We start from the raw sequence: 24,947 nt of genomic DNA on the forward strand, positions 1-24,947 counted from the left end.
TGAAATGATGTAGTCTTTTTAAAGACCTTTTATTAAGATGTTTCTCACAAACTGGGGAAAAACTTTTATACCACTAAGAGAAAAATCCTTATGTTACAACACAACTGAAAAAGAACCAATGAGAATTTGGAAATGTAACTGTGATAAACTCCAGAGTTCCTGGTTTCCAGTTCTTTTCAACAATACTCTAAAGTAGTACTCAAGGCTTTCAGAAAGAATACCAGATCCAGTCACTCCTAAAATGATACATAACAGCATTAACACTGCTCCTTTAACTTCTCCTGTGTACACATATGTACACTAACACAGCTCAAACATAAATCTTACTTTTCATATAAACAGAGACTAAGATTAAATATTATATATGACACCTTTTTTTTTTTTTTTGCTGACAAAGCAAGAGATTTTATCAGGAAGGGGCACCCAGGTGGAAAGCAGTAGGGTGAGGGAACCCAGGAGAACTGCTCTGGCAGTCTTGGGTTTTACAGTGATGGGATTAGTTTCTGGGTTGTCTTTAGACAATCATTCTGACTCAGAGTCCTTCCTGGTGGTGCACGCCTTGTTCAGCCAAGATGGATACCAGAGGTGAGGATTCTGGGAGGTGGTTGGACATGTGCTGTCTCATTTTGAGCTTTCCTAAGCTCTTCCGGTTGGTGGTGGCTTATTAGTTCCGTGTTCCATACCAGGACCTCCTGTCATAAAACAACTCTTGCAAATGGTTACTATGGTGCCTGGCCAGGGTGGGCGGTTTCAGTCAGTGTGCTTCCCCTAACAACTCCCTGCTAGGAGACTTCAAACTCAAGATCCTTCTTGGGAACTGGAGTGGAAGTCTCTTTCTTCTATAACTTCTTCCTGCTGTGCATGGGCATAGGCCTCCTAGCAAAGCAGAAGTCTCTCTCTACCTGATCTAAGTTGAGGTATTCTGTGCTTGAAACAGCATTCACCTTGTAGTAACAGCAATTTAGCTTGAAACTGTTGGCTCCTCTCAGAGATGAAATAGACAGGGGCCAAACACGAAACTTAACAGGATGGTCATCACTGGTCCCCAGAAACAGGAGGCAACATTTGGGATGAGGGCTTCAGGGTGTGTGACTTTTTCCTGATTGGTTACTGGTGAGGCAACAGAACGGTGCTCCAGAAATCTTGTGTTCAGCCTCAAGTTACCATCCTCCACCTGGGTGGGGGCCCCAGTTCTGTAGAACTCAAAGACATTGTTATGCATATTTTTTTTGAGTAGGAACCAGGACCCTGTCTCAACGCTGTACCACTATTTGAAAAAGAACACAGCTGAAAAAGAACCAGTGAGCATCTGGCAATATAACTGTGATAAACTCCAGAGTTCCTGGTTTCCAGTTCTTTTCAACTGTACTCTAAAGTAGTACTCAATGCTTTCAGAAAGAATACCAGATCCAGTCACTCCTAAAATAATACATAACAGCATTAACACTGCTCTTTTAACTTCTTCTGTGTGTGCATATGTACACTAACACAGCTCAAACATAAACCTTACTTTTCATATAAACAGAGATTAAGATTAAATATTATATGTGACACCATTTTTTTGAAACACGAGTACTAGTACCAAAGAAAGCAGAGAATACAAATGTTACTAATTAAGGAGTCAGTAATTCCTTTTTTTACTTCAAACAACATTTTAAAGATTTATATAAGCTAACATACAGCTTATTTTTCTTTTATGAGAGAAATGTACGAACAGTACCCTTAATTATACCTCTGCAAATAGGGCATTTTCTTAGAGAAGGGGCACATTCCTGGCATACTACCAGATGACCACAAGGAATGAATACAATAGAAACTTCTTTGTCCATACACACTTTACAAGTTCTTTCTTCTTGCAGCCTTCTCAACTGTTCTTCCAGGGACAGACCTATAACAACAAAAACCTCAGTGAAATTCAGTTTCTACTTTACCGTCCATTACAAAAATAAAAGGGTAGGGGCTTCCCTGGTGGCTCAGTGGTGAAGAAATCTGCCTGCCAATGCAGGAGACACAAGTTCAATCCCTGATCCAGGAAGATCCCACATGTCATGGAGCAACTAAGCCTGTGCACCACAACTACTGAGCCTGTGCTCTAGAGCCCAGGAGCCACAGCTATTGAGCCCATGCACTGCAACTACTGAAGCCGGTGCTCTGGAGCCCGGGAACCGCAACTACTGAGCCTATGCTCTAGAACCCGGGAACCACAACTACTGAGCCTGTGCTCTAGAGCCCGGGAACCACAGCTATTGAGCCCACACACCATGACTATTGAAGCCTGTGCACCCCAGAACCTGTGCTCTGCAACAGAAGCCACCATAATGAAAAGCCTGTGCACTACAATGGAGAGCAGCCTCCACTCACCGCAACTAGAGAAAGCCTGTGCAGGAACAAAGACCCAGCACAGCCAAAAATAATAAACAAACAAATAATTTTTTTAAAGGGTAATATTTTATGTTGGTCCCAAGTCTTAATTTTGTTTTACCTGAAACATCTGTTGGAATATACTTCATATTCTTTTCCACTGAGGAAAGAAAAACATACAAAAAACATTACTCTAACATTCAGCCACAGAAATAAAATTCTGTCACGTGCAACAACACGGATGGGACCAGGACTGTATTGTGCTTAGTGAAATTAGTCACTAAGACTTATTTCTGTTACACAGAGAAACACTATGTTACCATGTATATGCGGAATCTAAAACATAAAACTAGTGAACATGACATAAAAGACGCAGACATAGATATAGAGAACAAACTAGTGGCGGCACTACTTCCAGTGGGGGTGGGCAAAACAGGGGTAGAAAGATTAACAGGTACAAACTACTGTGTATAAAATAAACACGCTACAAGGTCCATTGTATAGCACAGAGAAAATAGCCAATATTTTACAATAACTATAAATGGAATATAATCTAAAAAATTTTAAATAACTGTTGTATACCTGGAACTAACACAATACAGTAAACTACTTACACCTCAATTAAAAAAATTTTTTAAAGCATTACTCTACCAAATACAAGACTGCTTTGCCTACTACATATTATTTTTCCCCTACTATGTGTTGAATACATAGATTTTAGTTGTATATCATAGGGTATTATTTAGCCAAGCTACTCGGGCAATAAAAGACTTCACTTTTTTAGAACAAGTTAAATGTACACAGTTTGCTAACTGGATTCAATTTATTTATCAAACACAAACATGAACACAATTCTAAAAATAACTGTACAACAAACTCACCAAACAAGTTCTTATACAATGTAGGGTCAATTTCCTTAAGACAGTTTTTGAAGATGTTGGCAGCACTATTTCCTTTAACTAAAACAGTATCAATCAGTTCTCTTGCTTGTAAAGGTATCTGTGTTTTTTGCTTAATAATATCATGCTCCTGTTTATTAATTACATTGGCCTTTAAAAGATTATCCAGGATAGGAAGCACACACGTCAACTGTTGAAAGAGAGCCATTCTATTCCTCCGAAGTAATGACAAATCATCTTCAATGTTAAAAAAAAAAGAAAAAATATATTAGATTATAAACTGCTCCAACCACACTCATAGTCACTAACAACCAACCCAATGAACAATTATGACACTAAATAGGAGCTAGAAAAAAAAGAACAAAATTACTTGTCTGCATCTTCATGTCTGTCATTTGGAAAACTTTCAGAAGATTTGGTATGTATATAGTATACATACTATACTATGGCATAGTATGTAGTATACACACTATACTATGGCATAGTATGTAGTATACACATGGCCTCTGTTTTTGTAACCTACTTAAGTCTATATATTGGGTTGGCCAAAAATTTGCTTTGGGTTTTTCTGTAACATTTTATCTTTTAACATATCTTAGAATCCTGCTTTATCCCTGCAGAAAGTAGGAAGAGAATTTTAGAGGATAGTATAAACGTGCCACCTCTATACTTTGCCCCAGTGAAATACTGACTTTTCTTTGCATTATATCGCATTGTTTATAAGCATTTTCATATGAATTGTCTCATTAGATAAAGAGATCCTATCAATTAAACAAGTCAGTTATGAATGTTTCTTATTTTCAGATAGGGTAAGAAAGACTCAGGAGGAATGAGTGAACTGTCCAATGTCACAGGAAGAATCAGTTGTAGAATCAAGTCTCCTACTCTCTTGAACTTCATGTTTAAGAAGTAGTAAACAGGATTTCCCTGGTGGTCCACTGGTTAAGAATCTGCCTGCCAATGCAAGGGACATGGGTTTGATCTCTGGTCCAGGAAGGTTCCACATGTTACAACTAAGCCTGTGCTCCCCAACTGCTGAGCCTGCACCCTAGAGCCCTGCACCTGTTGAGCTCATGCAGCACAACCTCTGAAGCCCACAGGCCTAGAGCCAGTGTTCTGCGCCAAGAGAAGACAGCGCAGTGAGAAGCCTGCACTCCGCGACAGAGAGCAGCTCCTATTCGCTGCAACTAGGGAACAGCCTGCACTCAGCAACAAAGACCCAGAGTTGGGGGGTTGGGATGGGGAATAAAAGCAGTAAGCAGTGCTGAAGAGTTTGAGCTGCAGAGTTAGGACAGACCTAGCTGCCCACACAGGCACAGCCACTTAGTAGCTATGTGCTGTAACCTTCATACACCTCAGTTTCCTCATCTGTAAAATGTAGATAATAATAGTACCTTTCTCAAAGAGTTGTAAGGATTAAATGAGATATATATGAAGTATTTATCACAGTATCTGGCACACGGTTGGCTACCAATATTTTATAAATGTCTAGGTTTATAGCAATTTAAGAAGAATGCATATGAATCAAGCCTAGTCTTGTTTTTAAAGTAATGTTTTCTCCTTTAACCTTAAACCACACAAAATCCATAAATTCCTGAAGTATTTTTCAAAAACTTCCTCTTTTGATGCCCCAATCACCAATATTTAATTGCCTTCTTTCAGCTTTAAAAAAAAAGTTGCTGTTCAGTCCTTCCAATAAATACTCAGGGTTGATTTCTTTTTGGACTAAATGCTTTGATCTCCCTGCTGTCCAAGGGACTCTCGGGAGTCTTCTCCAGCACCACAGTTCAAAGGCATCAATTCTTTGGTGCTCTGCCTTCTTTATGGTCCAGCTCTCCCAACCGTACATGACCACCATAGCTTTGACTATACGGACCTTTGTTGGCAGAATGCTGTCTCTGTTTTCAACATACTGTCTAGGTTTGTCATAGCTATCCTGCCAAGAAGCAATCATCTTCTGATTTCATGGCTGCAGTAACCATCTGCAATGATTTTAAAGTCCAAGAAGAGGAAATGTGTCACTATTTTCACCTTTTCCCTTTCTATTTGCCATGAAGTAATGGGGCCAGATGCCATGATCTCAGTTTTTTTAATATTTAATCTTAAGCCACCTTTTTCACTCTTCTCCTTCATCATCATCAAGAGGTTCTTTAGTTCCTCTTTCCTTTCTGCCATTATAGTGGTTTCATCCACATATCTGAGGTTGTTGATGTTTCTCCCGCCTGTCTTGACTCCAGCTTGTAACTCATCCAGCCTGGCATTTCTCACGATGTGCTCAGGGTATAGGTTAAATAAACAGGGTGACAACAGACACCCTTTCTCAATCCTGAACCAATCAGTCATGCTTCTTGACTCGCATACACGTTTCTCGGGAGACAGATAAGATGGTCTGGTATTCCCCTCTCTTTAAAAAGTTTTCCACAGCTTGCTATGATCCACACAAAGGCTTTAGCATTTGTACATCTCTATATTTACAAGTTTAATGAAAAATAAAGAAGTCTATTATAAAGTTGTTTAAAAAACTAAGACCATTTCCTTGGGGTTGCAAAGAGTTGGACATGACTGAGTGACTGAACAACAACCAAGAAATGAAACACATTACTCATCTCAAAATTATAAAAGTCCCTTCTCTGCCCATAACTTATATCCTTCTGCCTTAATAATTCACCTTACTATTAACAGATTTGTTCTTCATCTGATGCTGTAGCTCTATGTCATTTCCAACCCTATTAACAAGAGTTGTCTCCTGGCTTTGCTTATGTCCCATTCTAATCTATGTATCAGTCAGGTGTTTTAATTATCTTCTCTTATTAGCATCCTAAACTCTTCCTCTCTATTCTTTTTTTGATTATTAAGAAACAATTTCAAGCTGTAATTCAAGACTTTTCTCTGAACCTTACAAAGTACAAGAAAGTCACAAAACTATGGTGCCCAAGTTTATTAGAGTGATTTCATTTAACATGTATTTTATTGTTGTTGTCATTCAGCTGGTCAGTCATGTCCGACTCTTTGGACCCCATGAACTCCAGCACTCCAGGAGTCCTTCACTATCTCCCAGAATTTGCTCAAACTCAAGTCTCCTAGTCAGTGAGGCCATCCAACCATCTCATCTTCTGTCCTCCCCTTCTCCTCCTGCCCTCTGGTTAATAATCTCACTATCCCTGGGCCCTTTCTTGCACAAAGACCCTCCCACTTCCCAAGACAATCTACTTAAAAAAAATTTTGATGTGCTAGGTAAAGGCGCTAAACTGTTTTACTTGTAACATCTCATTTAATTCCTATAGCTGCCCCATGCAATTTGTACTACTATCATCCCTGTTTTACAGGTGAGAAAACAAGAGTTCTGGTTAAATTAATCGCCAAGCTGGTAACTGACAGAGCCAGGATTTAAACAAATTTGTCTCAACTAGAAATCAGACCTTAAATATTTTGCTACACAGCCAAATGATACAGTTCTCAAACTATTCCTATCATTACTTACAAGCTTAAAGAGAAAAAGTGTTTTCCAATCCGACAGTCAAATTTACACTATGTATGCAACCTTCACCTCTACTGGCCCTGTAACCCTATCTTTTTGCATACTAGTTTCCACAGCTAGTCTCTAAGCTCCTTGAAAGTAAGCACCATAAGAAGCACAGTACTTGGTACAGGTGATCATTTTCAGTTAGTATTTGTTAAAGGAATTACTCAGAAGACTTGTTGTGGAAGTCTGAAGCTTAACATAATATGGATGAATACCAAAATCAATTCCCTACGATCTTTGGGTTGGGGAGGTGCTTCTTATCAAATCCTAGAATTTCATCATGGATTTTATTTTTTTATAAGGATCACTAAGCTAGGATTAGACAGTAAAATACCATGTTAAAAATATGATTTAAAGGAACTTTAAGAAAATAAGTAGAAATGAGACAGGCCCCCAGCTTTAAAATCTTACTTTTTCTAAACAGTTTAAATTTGTTAATATAAGAGGAAGAAAGGCAATATAGCTCAAGAAAGAAATTATGACAAAATCCTCTGATTAGCATAAATCAGGGATCTTCTTGGGGAGGAAAAAAAATGTTCAAAAAAAAAAAAACTGTAGTCAGTGATTCTCAACTAAGGTAATACATTGCTCACAGTGAAGGGGATGTGAGGTTTGGAAATGACTGCTGGCTGCCACCAGTTAGTGGAGAGACAGGGATACTCACTGTGCTGCCAACACGTGAGACAATCCTATGAGACCTCAATGGAAATAATCCAGGGGACTAACATTCCCAAATACCTGATGCTGTTTCTTCAGTTTGTCTTTCCTTCTCTTCCTCCTCTTCTTCTTCTCTTTTCTCATCTTCAGCATTGAGAAGTGCTGACACAATATCATTAACTGTTTTGTAATTTTCTCCAGTTGTTAGGATTTTACTCTGAACTGTCCGTTTTACCAGGCTTCTACTAAAGCCCATTTCCAAGGCAGCTTTAACCACAGGTGTATTCATCATGACTGCATCGTCTGAAGAACTTTCTCCAGGTCCAAACTGAACAACTATTTTAAAAGATATATATTTGGGTAAATTCCATAAATATAAAAATATAGGGAACAATAATGACTCTGATATAATCTTTACTTTAGGGGTGATTATATCCTGGTAATGGAGATGAGCTGTATGCACGTTACCTATAACTCCAACCGAAGTCTGAACCTGATAAGGATCAAATGAGAGTGCAGTTACAGGCTGCTCTTATTGTTGTTCAGTTGCTAAGTTGTGTCTGACTCTTCTGTGACCCCATGGACGATAGCCCACCAAGCTCCTCTGCCCATAGGAATTCCCAGGCAAAAATACTGGAGAGGGCTGCCATTTCCTTCTCCAGGGGATATTCCCAACCCAGGGATCGAACCCATGACTCCTGCATTGGCAGGCAGGTTCTTTACCACTGAGCCACCAAGGAAGCCCAGTAACAGGCTGTACTCTAAAAAAATACCAATTCCCACATCTTAGACCTACTTAGTTAAGAGTCTTTAGGGATGGAACATAAGAATATCCTAAAAATTCCTCAAATGACTCCATTGTACAGAGTTTATTTTTGGAAACTGAGATGCTACACAAATTTAGAAGTGAGAATAATCTCAATTCAGCTAGGAAAGTGGGAGAAATAAACAAAGACTTAATGAAAAAGATCACACAAGAGTCTGAACCTGAAGGATAGACAGGACCTGAAGAGGTGGATATACGAAGCAGAAAAAACAAAGATGGGAAGAACAGTAAAGTGGGAAGAACAGTAAAGTGGAAGACTAATTCACACAGAATACATCTAAAAACGTGATTTTAAAAAATGTGATTAAAGAATAATAATGACTTCAGATAGCAACACATATTCTGAAGAAAATAAAGCAGAATAAGGTGTTAAGACAAACTAGGAAGCAGCAGGAGGACATTCAGGGTGATCAGAGAGGCATTTTCTGGTAACAGGGTCTATGCCAGCCAATATGGCACTTTTGTGAAAATTACAAAAAGACATCATTCTTCAAGATACTTTACTGCCATCTGCTGGAAAACTGTTGTATAATAAACGTAAATATACACTGTGTGTGTGCTCCCTTGCTCAAATGTATGTGGAACCCTGTCTGAATGGGTAACAGCAGAGCAAACAACTCTATGATAAGGAATGAGTGTGAGAATATCTGAAGTCTTTCAGGCAAAGAGAACAGCGAGTATAAAAGCCTCAAGTCAAGAGGAAAGCTTGATATTATTCAAGAAATAGTAAGGCAGTGCAGAGTCAGAGAGCAGGTCAGAGAGTAGGGTGAGGCCTAGATCATGTAAAGCCTTGTGAGGAGTTTATATTTTAAATCTGCTAGAATATTCTAGGACTGATAAAACCTGATTTGTTTTTTTCAAAAAATGATTCTGGCAGCTCTGTGATAAACTTTAGTGAGGTAAAATGGTATCAGGGAGACCTGTTAGGATTTTATGACAAAAGGTGATAGAAGCTTGAATCAGGTTAACAGTGGTGACGATGAAGAGAAGTGGTAGGATTTGGGACATATTATAAAGATAGAGATGAAAGGACTTTTAATAGCTTAAATATACAAAGTAAAAGGAGGAATCAGGGATGATGTCTAACTTAAGTCAACCTCAGCAAGTGGAGACCATTAACTAGGCAGGCAAGACCAGAGAAGAAGCACATCTGAGGTACGAAGGGCAGGGAGAAAATGTTTGCTCTGGTCCTATAACTCTTGAGAAATCCATTATAAACAAGCAGAGATTTAAACAGGTGGTTGAACATGCTAGTCTGTAGCTCAGGAAATGGAGAACTACCTTTGGGCTGAATGTTGAGGGGCACTCCATCACTTAAGAGGTTTGAAAAAGGAGTACCCACCAAAGGAAATTGTTCATGATCAACCAGGGTAATGGGAAAATCAACAATGTGGTGTCCAGGAAGCCAAGTGAGGATGATACCTTAAGAAGGATACAAGAGACTAATGATAGCAAGATTGCTAATTAAGATGTCTCCCATCTGGATCCCTACTCAACAACAATTTGGAATCCATCCAAGGACCAAAGTGCCTTTGTGAGAGGCTCTGTCATTGAGATATAAGATTCTGAAAGCCTTGTGTATTCCAAAACCAAGGAGAGCGATTTTGAGAAGACTGGCTTGTACCCAGGTGCTTGAATTCCTGACTATGGTCCCAGCGACAGACCCCAAAACAGCTCTGTATCCATCAAAATTGACAGAAGAAGGGCCTCACCTGGCAAGACCAATCAGTAAAAACTGGAAATGGTGTTTGCTCCCTCAAATGTACAGATACTATGGCCAGGCTACATATAGCATATAAATATATAAATCAGGCACATACAACACCATCAAAAGAAACTAATAAACATCCAGACTGACCTCAAAGAAATGAAGATTTATGATGTCTCACAATGAACTCAACAGTCACCTTAAAGAAACTCAATAAAATTCAAGAGAACGGTAAACAACTAAATGAAATGAAAATAACAATGCATAAACAAAATCTGAAGTTTAAACAAGAAATAGAAACCAAAATCAGAAGTTTAATCAAAAGAAAGAAAAAAGAATCAAACAGAAAACCTGGAGCTGAAGAATAAAAGCACAGAACTAAAAATCAATAGAGAAATTCAACAGACTTGATCATGCAGAAAAAAAGAATGAGAACCCAAACGGAGATCATTTGAAATTAGCCAGTTATAGGAACAAAAAGAGAATAAAAAAGAGTGACGGAAGACCACATGAATTACAGGGCACCACCAAGCAGATGAACATCACAGGAATCCCAGAAGACAGAAAAAAGGGGTAGAAAGTTTACTTCAAGAAATAACAGCTTAAAACTTCAGTTCCCAAATCTTGGGAGAGATACGGATATCCAGAAATAGCAAGTACAGAGAACCCCAAGCAAGATCGGGCCAGAGATTATTCCAAGACACATTATAGTCAAAATATTAAAAATAAAAAGACAAAGAAAGCATTTTGAAAGCAGCAAGGAAAAAATGAATTATTACATACAAGGGAACCCCCTAAGGCTATCAGCACATTTCTCTGCAGAAACCTTCCAGGCTAGGAGAGAAAGACTTAATATATCCAAGTGCTAAAAGAAAAACAAATGCCAACCAAGAACACTGGAAAATTAAAAATGAAGGTAGTCTTGTTCAGGCTTCAGAAGTAGGGGAGCATACCTCTAACTGACTTCTGACCTTGCCTGGACTACATGCCTGCCTGCATGCATGAACATCAATCATTACCAGCAAGTCAAGCAGCACTTCAGGTAAGAAAGGGAGTGGGTCTTGGATTTTTTTTTAACGAGTACTTTATGTTTGATTATTTATTTATTCATTTATTTGTTTTTGGTTGCACTGGGTCTGTTTGCTGCACAGGCTTTCTCTAGTTGCAATGTGCAGGTTTCACACGGGCTCAGTAGTTATAGCATATGGGCTTAATTGCTCTGCAGCATGTGGAATCTTCCCAGACCAGGGACTGAACTGGTGTCCCTGCATTAGCTGGTTGATTCTTAACTACTGGACCACTAGGGAAATCCAGCCTTAGAATTTCTTAAGCCCCGGGAACCTAATCAGGCCCCCAGAGTCTAAAGAACTTTATGACTCACAAGATGAAACAAACAGCATTGTAAAAGTTAAAGAAAAACCTGAACTGCATTTTTGCATGCAAACTGTTATCAGTTTGTGGCCTAGGATCATAAGCAGGACCTCCCAAAGCTGCAATCTGAAGTCTGGCCTGTGTGGTGGATGTACTGACAGGACCCTTTCCCAGTTAGGACTCTAGACTGCTGTTACATGGGACTTCCAGCACTGTTCAATACTAGATTAACGTGGGTATTGGCCCAATGTAGAGATGTATATCGGAGAAGGCAATGGCATCCCACCCCAGTACTCTTGCCTGGAAATTACCATGGATTGAGGAGCCTGGTAGGCTGCAGTCCATGGGGTTGCTGAGTCAGACACGACTGAGCGACTTCACTTTCACTTTTCACTTTCATGCATTGGAGAAGGAAATGGCAACCCACTCCAGTGTTCTTGCCTGGAGAATCCCAGGGATGGCGGAGCCCAATGGGCTGCCGTCTGTGGGGTCGCACAGAGTCGGACACAACTGAAGCGACTTAGCAGCAGCAGCAGCAGAGATGTATATGCTATTATTTCTGCTTACTGTTTCTATTTCTTTTCTTTTAATGACTGTACACTGAAATAAAGCCAAATTAATTATTGAATATTAAATATTGAAACTGCTTATTTGTGTGTAACAAGCAGTTTCTTTTGTTAACGAATCCTTTGAAACCAAAATAAAGTACAACTTTCAGCAAAACAAATACTGGCAAAATTGTCCTTCAGAAATGAAGGAAAAATAAAGACATTCCAATCAAACAGAAGTTGAGAGTTCATGAATATGAAACCTGTTTTATAAGAAATGCTAAAATGATTTCTTCAAGTTAAAATGAAGAGACCTTAAGTAATAACATGAAAACATATAAAAGTATAAAACTTAACTGGTAAAATTAAGTATGCAGGTCAAATTCAAAACACACTATACTGTAATTGTATGTCTAGTGTAAGTTAAAAAAATAGTAATACATTTTGCACAGCAAAGGAAACCATAAACAAAACAAAAAGACAACCTACAGAATGGGAGAAAATATTTGCAAAGTGACTGACAAGGGATTAATCTCCGAAATATACAAAGAGTTCATGCAGCTCTATGTAAAAACAACAAACCCAATCAAAAAGAGACAGAAGATCATCTAAAGACATACAGATGGCCAAAAGGCACATGAAAGGATGCTGAGCATCACCAGTTATCACAGAAATAGAAATGAAAACTACAATGAGGTATCACCTCACACTGGTCAGAACAGCTAATAACAAAGTCTACAAAAATAAATGCTGGAGGGGGAGTGAAGAAAAAGAGAACCCTCCTTCACTATTGGTGGGAATGTACATTGGTTATAACCACTATGGAGAACAGTATGGAGGCTTCTTAAAAAACTAAAACTGTAACTACCGTATGACTCAATAATCCTACTCCTGGGCATATATCTGCAGAAAACCATAATTCAAAAACCTCAACTGTTCACTGCAGCACTATTTACAATAGTCAAGACATTGTTGTTTAGTCACCAAGCTGTGTCCAACTCTTGTGACCCCATAGACTGTAGTCCTCCAGGCTCCTCTGTCCATGAGATTTCCCAGGCAAAAGTTCTGCTGGAGTGGGTTGCCATCTGCTTCTCCAGGGAATCCTCCCAACCCACGGACTGATCAAATCCGCACCTCCTGCTTTGCAGGTGGATTCTTTACCACTGAGCCACCTGGAAAGCCCAGCCAGACATGGAAGAAACCGAAATGTCCACTGACAGAGGATATAATGGAATTCACTCAGCCACAAAGAAAGAATGAAATAATGCCATTTGAAGCAACATGAATGGACCCAGAGATTAACAAACTAAGTCAGACAGAGAACAAACATACGATATTGCTCATATGGGATATCTAAATGTTTTTTAAAAATGATTTAAATTAACTTACAAAACAGAAACAGACTCATAGATTTCAGAAACAAACCTATGACTGCCAAAGAGGAAACTCCGGGGAAAGGGATAAATTAGGAGCATGGGATTATCATACACACACTACTATATAAAAAAGAGATAACCAACAAAGACCTATTGAATAGCACAGAAAACTCTACTCAATATTCTACTACAAACTATATGGGAAAGGAATCTGATAAAGAATGAATATATAGTATCACAGAATCACTATGCTGTACACCTAAAACTACATAACACTGTAAATCCACTATATTTCAATAAAATTTTGTTTAAAAAGGAGTACTATAGAAAAATAAAGAAAAATAAAAAACAATACTAACAACTACAACTCCAGTAATTCGTTACTAGATGCGGAATATAAAGAGATATAAAGTAGGACATCAATAGTGTAAAACATGGGGTAAGGATACGTAAACTGTAGAGTTTCTCTAAACGATTGAAGATAAGTTGTTATCAGCTTAACACAGGCTATTATATCTGTAAGATATTTTATGTAAGCGTCATGGTAAACACAAAGAAAAAACCTACAGTAGATACAGAAAATACAATAGAGAAATTAAAGTACACTACTACAGAAATTAAGTCAGAGATAAAGACAGCCAAGAGAAGAAATGAACAAAGGAATTAAAAGAAAAAAAAATAGTCAGAAAACAATTAACAAAAACACAGCAAAAAGTCCTTATATATCAGTAACTATTTTAAATGTAAATAGACTAAATTCTCCATCAAAGACACAGAATGGCTGAATGGATTTAAAATCCCCATAAGATCTAACAGTATGCAGCTTACAAAAGAATCACCTTAGCTTTAAGGACACAGAAAGACTTGAAGCGGAAAGATATAAAAGGCTGAAAGTGAAAAGATTAAAAAGTTCTATGCAAATGATAATCAAAAGTGATGGGGAGTTGCTCTACTTACATAAAGTAAAATAAACTTTCAGTCAAAATTAGTGCTAAGAGACCAAGAAAATCACTATACACAGTGATGAAGGGGTCAACTCATCAAGAATACATAAAACAATTGTAAACTTATATGCAACAACAACACTGGCACATCTAAATATCCAAAGCAAGTATTAGCATAACTAAAGGGAGAAATACAGAGGAATATAATAATAGAAGGGAACTTCAATATCCCACTCCCAACACTGGTTAGATCATCCAGACAGAAAGTTACTAAGGTAACAGCAGACTAAATAACACTTTACACTAAATGCCAGATGTAGCTAAAATTATAAACTATAATCAGAATATGTATTTCCTACCCTTGCACTAAAATACTACATACCAGGCAAATACTTTTCTAGCCCAATTCTCAAATCATGTAACCTGGCCCTTTCCAAACATGATAGTTTATACCAAATTTTCCCTCTTTGGAGGGCTTACTATTTGCTCCTCTCATTTGGTATTCCTATTTTGTCTCCCCAATTAGAATATAAGCACTTTAAGAACAAAAACTAGAATACTTCCAAGAATCCTCTAAAAATGTCATGAATCTTAGAAGATAGATGTGTGTGTATGTGCTCAGTCATGTCCGACTCTCTGCAACCCCATGGACTGCAGCCTGCCAGGCTCCTCTGTCCATGGAATTCTCCAGGCAAGAATACTGGAGTGGGTTGCCATTCCCTTCTCTAGAGAATAGAAAACGTACATAATATTTATTAGCTAACTTCTTAGCACTTTTTTCTATAACCCTAGAAATCCTTTATATACAAACTTTTATTTTCAATACTCTTAAATCCTATTCTTTATTCGGGATATTTTCATACATACTTGGTGGATCAGCATTTTCATCTCCAGGAGTATTTGCAGTTGACAACAGCTATGAAACAGGAAAAAAAAAAAAAGGTAAAATCCAGAATCTCAAACAATCTGAGCATAGCAACATTAAGGTAAGTTTATCTTTAAGTACTATGCACATGCTTTGAAAACTGGGTAGTTTACATACTGCACTTTGCTATGCTTTATCTTAATCACCATAAAATATTTCCTTAAACTTCAGTTAATTCCATATTAGAATTTAAGTATCAGGAAAGCAGGAAAAAGTATTAATGGTTTCTCATTCCACTTAGAAAGTTGTATTTCAGCTTAACCACTCTCTGAGGTTCCAAATTCCTAAAAAGCTATTTTTTGTTTATTTTTCTCAAAAAGACGGAGTAGATACTAAAGACTCTTCTCCAACCCTACCACAAATCTGTACAGGGGCAGGTTATGTGACTTTTCAAAAAACTAAAAAATAGTTTTTAAAAGCCATGAACAGACAAGGTAGTCTGAAAATAAAACTTAAAAGTGTCATTAAGATGGACATAAAACATATAACTACAATTAACTTTAAAAAGATATAAAGATCACTTTTAATCATATCTTGTAATTGTTATCTAGGAGAATCCAATGTTGCCAATTATAAAAACATATTTACCTGTTCAAGAAGATGAGGATATCTAGCTTGAATCTCACTAACAAACTCCTGCCCTTTCATGCGTATCAAGAACTCACACCTAAAACATAAAAGGAAAATTTTTTAAATTCTTTTATGCCAAAAATATACTCTGATCATTCTAGAAAAGCGGTTTTCAAACTCTTGGACTATATCCCATAGTACAAACATTTTACATCACAACCTAGTACACATATACACCTAACAGAAACAAAATTCTCATAAAACATCACAAATTTTTACTATGTATTGATACATTCTGATTTTTTTAATTACATTAATACAACAATAAAGGAGTCTGGACCTCAAAGGAGAAAAAGCTAAGACTTAGAAAATGCTGTTCTAGACAATTTACTTTGCGAGTTTAAGTTTCAGGAACTGTAATGTGGTATGCCTAAAATATGATCTTTCACAAAATGACTGCTAATCTTTCCCCACTGTCCACTCTTCCATTATACAGAAAGCACAAATCCCCTAAAAAAATAAAGAGTATCAAGTATTTTCATCTATATATACTGTGACAGTGTTTCCCAAATACTTGCTTTCAAATTACTAGAATTTCTCAATGGTTATTCCAGGAAGTTCATATAACATTTGTTTCTATTTCTTCCCTTTTGATTTTTCAACAAATGGACATAGACAACTCAATATTCATAAATATTAGCCTGTATCTATGTCCATACTGTACACAGAAACAAACTAAAAATGGACCAGATGCTTAAATACAAAACCTAAAACAATATAACTTCTAGAAGAAAACACAGGAGACAATCTTTTTGTCCTTAGGTTAAGTAAAGATTTCTTAGCTAATAAACCAACAGCATAATCCATAAAAGATAAATTGATAAACTGACATCATCAAAATTAAAAACTTCTGCTCATCAAATACACTGTTAAAAAGATAAAAAAGAAAGTCACAGACTGAAATGTTCCAGAACACACCTGATGCAGAACCTGTATCTAGAATACATTAAGAACTCTCAAAACCTAGCAATTAAAAAAAAAAAACAACTTCTTGAAAAGAGACACTTCATCAAAGAAAACACAGTTCCAAGAATGAAGAACCCACAGATACAAAGGGCTGACTCTACTATGTCTTATGAGGAACTTGAGCACCCATAGATTTTGGTTTCTTGAGGGGAAACCCTGGGAGTGTCCTGGAACCAATTCCTTGCTGACACTGAGGGACAACTTATATAGACAACAAATAAACATCATTAATCACTAAGGAAATGCTAATTAAAATCACAGTGAAATACCACTACACATCTATTAGAATGGCTAAAATAAAAAAGATACTACCACATGTCATTAAGAATCTGGAATACTTGGAGGTCTCATACATTCCTGGTGTGAATTTAAAATGATACAACCACTTCAGAAAACAATCTGGTAGTTTCTTCTAAAGTTACAATGGTAAATAAAACTTGCCATCCAACCCACTAATCCCAATTCTAAGTATTTAAAGTATTTACCTAAACGAAATGAAAACAAGTTCACAAAGGTTTACTAATTTTTAGAGTGGCTTTACTCATTATTGCTCCAAAATGGAAACAACCCAATGTCCTTCAGGTGGTGACTGAGGTAGATTTAGTAGAGATCATGTAAACATGCTCATGACTCAAGTCATCATGCCGAGAACACAGCTTGTTCCTGATCTTAATATAGGTCTAAATTATTTTTATTCTGGGATTAACTTATAATGACTAAAGATAGGAAGTAAACTGAACATTGGCTGCTCCACATTTCCTCCTTCCAATAAATTCTATGAGGACTAAGATTTTTGTCTTGTCTTATTCACTGTTAATATCTCCAGCATCTAAAGTAGTATTCACAAGCATATAGGGAAATAGGTGAAAGTGATTTAGATATAAAATTCAATGATAAAATAAATAAGCCATGGGAACATAATATACATACAGCAAAAACAATGTGGTTAAAAGCAATTATGACTTTGTTGTTGAAGTGTTAGTCGCTCAGTCGTGGCCGAGTCTTTGTGAACTCCATGGACTGTAGCCCGCAAGGCTCCTCTGTCCATAGAGTTCTCCAGGCAAGAATCCTGGAGTGGGCAGACATTCCCTTCTCCAGGGGATCTTCCCCACCCAGAGATCAAACCCAGGTCTCTTGCATTACAGGCAGATTCTTTACTGTCTGAGTCACCAGGGAAGCCAAAAGCAATTTTTATACTTCAAAGAAAAAAAAATTTTTTAATATGGTCAACAATATTGCAATAACTGTATAGGGGCAGATGGTTACTAGGCTTATCATGGTAACAACATTATATATGCAAACATCAAATCAGGACACAGCACACCTGAAACATATTATGTATGTTAACTGTATTTCAATTTTTAAAAAATGATATTAGAAGGGGGAAAAAAAGATCATCATGATTTTCTACTGTTACTTCTAACTACTTATTCCTAAGACTCTTGCCACCAGATAATGCTGTGACTGTCATGAATTATCCTGCTCAATCAACAGGATCCCAGTATTCTTACTGGTCTGCTGCAAAATCAGCCTTTATCTACCAGTTTCAACCTCATATGCAATAATAGTACCACAATTTTTGCCTTTCTCTTTAATTTGGTTCTTCTTCGTTTTGCTTTGGATTGACTTTTCATTTGATTCCACACTGTTGTGTAAATATTAGTAATTATGAAAAAGGAAATTCTTTTGAATGATTATGAATAAAAATGTTAAGAGAGAAATAACAGAAGTAAAATAGTAGCTAGTAGGCATACAAATATTTAATAAGTGAATAAATAAACTGTGTTAAAAATACAATGATAATGATTATCCACTTTGGATTTTCATTTTCTGAGATGAAAGACTATCCACAATTGAAATTTGTTGTTTTCAGAAGTGTTTACAAAAAGTACTTCTGGCCTTTTCTCTTATGTAACCATTTCAAGCAAAACACTAATTACAGAAGTAAACCAAGATTTTGTTTGGTCTTGTTTTCTAAAGGAAAAATTATAGCAAATGAAACACTGTTAATCAGAAAGCTGTTTTTGTCTTTTTAATATAGTATTAAATTCCAAATTACAGAATAAGCCAATCTCGTAGAGCCAAGGACAATCAAGTCATTTAAAATTCTGACAACTGGGAATTTCCTGGTGGTCCAGTAGTTAGGACTTGGTGTTTTCACTGCTGTTGCCCAGGTTCAATCCCTGAATAAGGACTGAGATCCCAGAAGCCACACAGAGACGCCAAAAATAAATACAATTATGACAATAAAACATGATTTTTCCTACAAAAATAATTTAGAGATTCCTCATTATTAGGAAAGTCACTCACCGGTCGAAACATTATCTATATGATATGATTCTACTCTTATAAAGTACCTAAAATAGTTGAATTCACAGAGACAGAAAGTAGAATGGTGGTTGCCAGGGGCTGGGAATATAAGGAATTAATGAAATGAATACAAGATTCAGTTTGGGAAGATAAAAAAAGTTTGGAAATTGACAGTAGTAATGAATGAGGAATAAGGTGAATGTACTTAATGCCACAAAACTGTATACTTAAAAATGGATAAAATAGCAAATTTTATGTTATGTACATTTTATAATTTTTTTAAAAGACAGTATTACCTATTCCAAATTCCTCATTTTATAGATGAGGAAAGGCTCAAAGGGGTCACATGACTTGTCCAAGTTCATACAACTACTCAATAACATTCCACCCACAGCACTGCCTCTAAATTCTTTCCAGGCTATAGTAAAAAAAAAAAATAGGACATACTGGTAGAAACAGAGTGACTAAAGAGAGATACATGACATATCACAAAAAGATAAAACTGTACAGAAAAAAATAATTTACAATTATAATTGTAATTATACAATTAGGTTTTTATTATATGCATTTTTATATTTGTCCTATTCTTAGATTCACTTAATGTCCCTTGTTTTTCTTTTTCCTTATCTTTTTCTAACGTATCCCCTTTTTGCTCTACTTTACATATTTTTATAATACTTTAAACAAAATGGAAAATACATAAATGTAATGTATGGCCACAATTGTGAATGAGGCATCAAGAATAAGTTAAATTATATCCTGAACACATGGTTTATAAAAGAAAAAAATCACAGAATATTCTACATTTTTCTACCAAAATAACTGTTACAATTTGGTGTCTTAAAAGGCTAATTCTCTAATGGTATAAAGAAGCTTTCTTATACTGAAATGTAAACTTAAAATACACAAACATGCCTACATCTTTTACACACAGAGTTGTATATACAAATACCTTTCAAAACAATTACCTTGGAAACCATTTGGCGTGTTCTACCCATGGGTCATCTCCAGATTCCCAACACCTTAAGCCACCATCACAGCAAAAGCACTTGACATCATCATTTCGACCTAAAGAAAACACAAGAATAACTGAATACACACGTGTTCTAATATATTAATCAAAATGAACTAGATAAAACATACAGCTATACCTTCTCTTACCTACATAATAGAAACCAGCACTTGCAAGCTGCTCGGGCTGAACTGGTACAGTAGATGGCCAGTACATAAATGTTCTCAGGCGAGCTGCATGTGTCTGCATACTCAAATTGGAAATGCTGAACCTCAGCGTTCCCAGAGAATTTTCCAAAAATGGACAGTTGGGAAAATTTCTCTGGTGTTCTAACATAGCATCATCCTTTGGTTCCCAGTTATTTAGTGTCCCACCACAGGCAAAACAGGCTACCCTGTCTCCAGGTCCTATATAATAAAAGCCAGCTCTTGCCAATTCTGACGGTGACAGAAAGGTTAATGGCCACATTTGATAAGTAAGAAATCTCGCTTCTTCAGTACTCATGGCATAACTGTAGGGGTTAGTCCTCAGTGGGGAAAAGTCTTCGACTGCTCGAGAATTAATAGGGTTTGGTGAAAGGTTGGAATAAGAACCACTGAATGATCTACCATGTTCCAAAGTGGGTGATAATGAGTGAGTAAAACTGTTTCTCATTGGAGAAGAAGCATTCTTAGAAGTGGATTCCAGACTAGTAACAGAAACTAGATTCTGAACAAAACTACAGCTAGGATACAGTTGTTTATGCTTCTCAATAGGATTGTCTCCTTGTTTCCAGTTATCCAGCATCAGGCCACAACAGAAGCATTTGACCTTGTCATTCACACCAGTGTAATAAAAACCAGCACGAGCAAGACTCCTTTCTGAGACAGGAACACCGGTGGGGAAAGTTGAATATGTAGACATTCGGTAGAGCTCACATGAAAAGTCGTATGTCATTTTTTGTTTGTTGCCACTTGTCCAATTTGACAAGACTGTGCTATCTTCCATCACACTCTTAATTTTTCGATACGAGGGATCCAGGACAAGTCTTTGGGAGGTAGTTTTGTGCATGAGTGATTTTTACTTTTTGACAGCAAAAATCCTTTACATGAAATTTTTCTTCTCTTCACATTAGATTTTTTTTTTTTTTACCATAAAAAAGAATCAAACGATGGGCTCCTACTTACATAAAATTCACTACACCTTCTTTACTGGATTTACATCTGAATTTACACTCAGGTAGGATGACTCTCTCTCCTATATCATCAAAATACTATTTAATACTCTTTAGGACTATATTAACTCAAGTGCTATCTCTGTTCACTATTTGGTATAATACTAAACAGACTGAAAGAAGTTGAGACACTTTTGAAAATATGTTAACACTCCTTGATTTTTCAAGGAAGTTTATATTCCCAAAATTCTAAACAAAGACACAATACTTATGCCTTTTATTTGCTTTTGGTTACAAATTACAAAGCCTGGATATCAAGCCAATTAATGGCCATCCTACAAGAGAAAAAAACTATATGCAGACTTCTTTCCCTCCAAGCACTTTAATATATTTTTTATAAAAAAATATTTTATTCTAGTAAACAATAAGTCTTCATATGGTCACATTATCTAAAGGCTAATTTCACATAGCTTATCATCATAGTATTTACTTAAGAAAGTTAAAGTAGCTTCAGTTAACAATTTTGGAGGATGTCAACACCTACAAGCATTGCTGAACCTAAATCTGTTATACTGTGCACGATGTTAAAACTCACCAGCTGCTAACTCATCTTTGTTAATACTGTCTATATTTGTTTTCACTTTCTGCAGCATTAATATTATGCTGTCTTTCTTCCTAACTTTGCATACCACTTTATTATATTTGGTCAACTGAAGGTATTGTCTCCATAAACTTAACTAGTTAACCATAAAGTTTCTACAGCAGAACCTTTTTACATAATTTGTCTTTCATTTAAGAATCATGCACTTATAATATCACTCATTTTGTATTTAAAGGTAAATCAAGTTTATCAAGATACAGCTTGACTGTTCTAGTATTATCACAAATGCCTAACAAGATACTCTACCACCAACACTGCTCATGCATAATATGCCACTAATTCTACTAGCAGCAGCAGCCTTGTTTCTGAAAACCCTTCATATTTTAAAAGTATAAGTCATACACAAAATTACACTCTGCAGAATTCAAACTATATCCCTTTATAAAGTTTCTGGGTGTCCATAATGGGATTTATTACTGCAGGGGAAAAAATAAGGGGGAAAAACGTAGATCTTCAGGGCTGTAAATCTGAAAAGGAAAAACAAAGGCTATTTTAGAAAACTGCATTTTCACCGTGAATACAATTTATATATTCCTTTCAACTTATTTAATAAATTCTAAAAGTGATTTACTTTAGATAATACATCTTAAATTTCAGCAATTTGTCACCAAAACTAATTAGAAAATCTCTTTATCAAAATAAATGCAATATATTGCCAATAGCATTAAATATGCATTTCTTTTAACGTACAACTTTGAAGAAAGATGGACACAGAAACCTATTTTGTTCTTGGTCTCCTCTCTTCCTCTGGTGACAACTTTAATACATACTTTAAGGGTAATATCTCTGGCAGTTTGCTAGAGGCAAAGGGGCACTAGTGCTGAAAGAGAGGGCACCCATCAGCAACAGTGCAGCAGTTATTTAGACGATTTAATACACACAACCCATTCCAGTATTGCCTGGAAAATTCCATGGACAGAGCAGCTTAGCGGGCTGCAGCCTCTGGGGTCGCAAAGAATCGGACACGAGTGCGCGCTCACAATGTTCTTTATTCTTTAATACCAAGTTTCTCCAGAACTCGGAAAACTCACCAGTGAGAGTAAAATGTGTCAGGAACTGATTAATACATGATGACCCTTTAACTCTACAACGCCCTACAACGCCCTTACAATCCAAAGGAGCAGCCACAGAAAGTAGCTCAAAAACAACACACCCCACAACGGCTCTGTGAAACACTGGCCTTGGGAATGCGACCCCTTACAAGAGACAGGAAAAAAGACACAGATGTGTATAACGGACTTTTGGACTCAGAGAGAGAGGGAGAGGGTGGGATGATTTGGGAGAATGGCATTCTAACATGTATACTTTCATGTAAGAATTGAATCGCTAGTCTATGTCTGACGCAGGATGCAGCATGCTTGGGGCTGGTGCATGGGATGACCCACAGAGATGTTATGGGGAGGGAGGTGGGAGGGGGGTTCATGTTTGGGAACGCATGTAAGAATTAAAGATTTTAAAATTAAAAAATAAAAAAATTAAAATTAAAAAATAAATAAATAAAATATTTGAGTTAAAACTAAAAAAAAAAAAAAGAAAGCTTCTGTTACACCAGAACTTGGCGTTCTGTCTTAAAAGACTTTTGTCCACAGCCACCCTACAGTGGTTTGCCCTCTTAAAGCAAACTTGTGGCTTCGGGGGTTGAGGCGGAGAGACAGACTGCAAGGGAAAAGAAGGGAAACCGGAGTTTTAATTTCCCAGCGCTATTTCTCACAACACAGTGGACCACGAAAGTGGCAGAGCGCGGCTGGAGCGATCTGAAACAGGAGACCCCGCTCCCACAGACTGTTCTCCTTCTAAACAAAACACCACCGAGGGCTAAGTTTAAAACCCTGCAGAAGCTTGACCAACATCTTGGGCTGAGTCCAACGGCCACAAAGTGGGCGGCGGCCAGCGGAGGCTTGCCAACAGGTCAATTTAAAAAATTTACTTTCGACTGCAACTTTTGGAGTTGGGGCTTCCGAATGAAACAATCTGCGAGAGGAGACCGGAGAGCTCGCCGCGATCCCCCAGCTCCCGGCCGATGGGCCCCGGCCCTGTCATCCCAATCCTCCCAACTGCAGCTGCAGGGAAGCGAGCCCCACAGGCCCGCGCGCCCCAAGCCGCCTCGCACCGCAGGGCCCGGAAGGAGCTGCACTCACCGCGAGGCCGACGCAGCAAACGCGGAAACGGCTTAGCCTCCCGGAGCCTCCTCAGCCCCTTGAACAACGACACCGGCAGAAGGGGGCGGCCGGGTGGCTGGGCTCCAGCGCGCCACAGGCTCCCCGCCCGCGCGAGGCCCACGCCGACGCCCGCTGACGTCAGCGCGCCGGCCGGGATCACGTCACGCAGCCCGAGGGCGCCGGGGTGGCTGAGGGCGGAAGTGCGGGTCTGGCGCGGCTCGGGGAGTGCGCGCGGGCGGGAGGGCGCGGCCATAGGTCAGCTGGCGGGGGCTACGAGCCGGGCCTCAGCTTGGTAATCGGACCTTTCATCTCGCGGCCTGGGCACTTTTGACGTTTCGTTCCCTCGCCGTTCCTGACCTTCTCCTGATGGGCACGTGACGAAGCGCGAGCCGCGGGAAGCCCTGCAGAAACGCCCCCGTTCCGGCGAAGCGCCTCTCCCCGGCGTCGCGCGTTCGGGGTCCCGTCAGCGCGGGTGACCACGTCCCGGGGTGGAGGCAACCTGCCGGCGTTTGGGCTTCCATTAAATGAATAGTTGTAACGGTCTCAGCGGCTGCGTAACGTCAACCTTCGACAGCTGGCCGTGGAAATGGAAAAAAAGTGTTGGACGGCAGAACAGCATCAGAGAATAAATTTTATAATCAGACACTGTATGTTTTATTTTTAAACATTTGTTTTTCTGTCCTGGAGGCGGAATAACTGACGAAAGTGTTCTAATTTCAGAAAGTCATCACGAGCAACAGGAACCACGTTTCGGACTAGGCCTCACTCCTTTTTTTAATCTGAATGTGGCTAGAATGGAATGTATACATTCATACATTGTTGTTCGGTCGCCAAGTCGTGTCTGATTCTTCGCAACCCTATGGACTGTAACACAGCAGGCCTGCCTGTCCCTCACCATCTCGGCAGAGTTTGCCCAAG

The 24,947-nt window shown here is 38.1% G+C and overlaps 1 protein-coding gene across 2 annotated transcripts; it reads right to left on the reverse strand.

Moving 5' to 3' along the window:
* On the reverse strand, window positions 1-24,472 carry BIRC2 (baculoviral IAP repeat containing 2). 2 transcript variants are annotated; one of them, XM_069554817.1, is made up of 9 exons: window positions 24,009-24,472; window positions 20,206-22,337; window positions 20,013-20,112; window positions 15,727-15,805; window positions 15,081-15,129; window positions 7,522-7,776; window positions 3,243-3,497; window positions 2,483-2,521; window positions 1-1,888 (listed from the first exon to the last, which is right to left on the reverse strand). In XM_069554817.1, exons 2-9 carry the CDS (start codon window positions 21,104-21,106, stop codon window positions 1,695-1,697), a joined length of 1,872 nt encoding a protein of 623 aa, XP_069410918.1. In that variant the 5' UTR covers window positions 21,107-22,337; window positions 24,009-24,472; the 3' UTR covers window positions 1-1,694. The 2 variants fall into 2 exon arrangements, with proteins under 2 accessions (XP_069410918.1, XP_069410919.1); XM_069554818.1 differs by lacking the exon at window positions 7,522-7,776.
* Between the last annotated feature and the right edge of the window lie 475 nt (window positions 24,473-24,947).

Source organism: Ovis canadensis, chromosome 15, assembly GCF_042477335.2.
Source record: "Ovis canadensis isolate MfBH-ARS-UI-01 breed Bighorn chromosome 15, ARS-UI_OviCan_v2, whole genome shotgun sequence".
Classification (NCBI taxonomy): domain Eukaryota; kingdom Metazoa; phylum Chordata; class Mammalia; order Artiodactyla; family Bovidae; genus Ovis; species Ovis canadensis.

Coding starts and splice junctions, on each gene's coding strand:
- BIRC2 (XM_069554817.1), bottom strand. CDS start 21,106: ATGCACAAAACTACCTCCCAAAGACTTGTCCTGGATCCCTCGTATCGA. Junction 15,806..20,012: donor CACGCCAAATGGTTTCCAAG/GTAATTGTTTTG, acceptor TTTATGTTTTAG/GTGTGAGTTCTTGATACGCA. Junction 3,498..7,521: donor AACTGAAGAAACAGCATCAG/GTATTTGGGAAT, acceptor TTAACATTGAAG/ATGATTTGTCATTACTTCGG.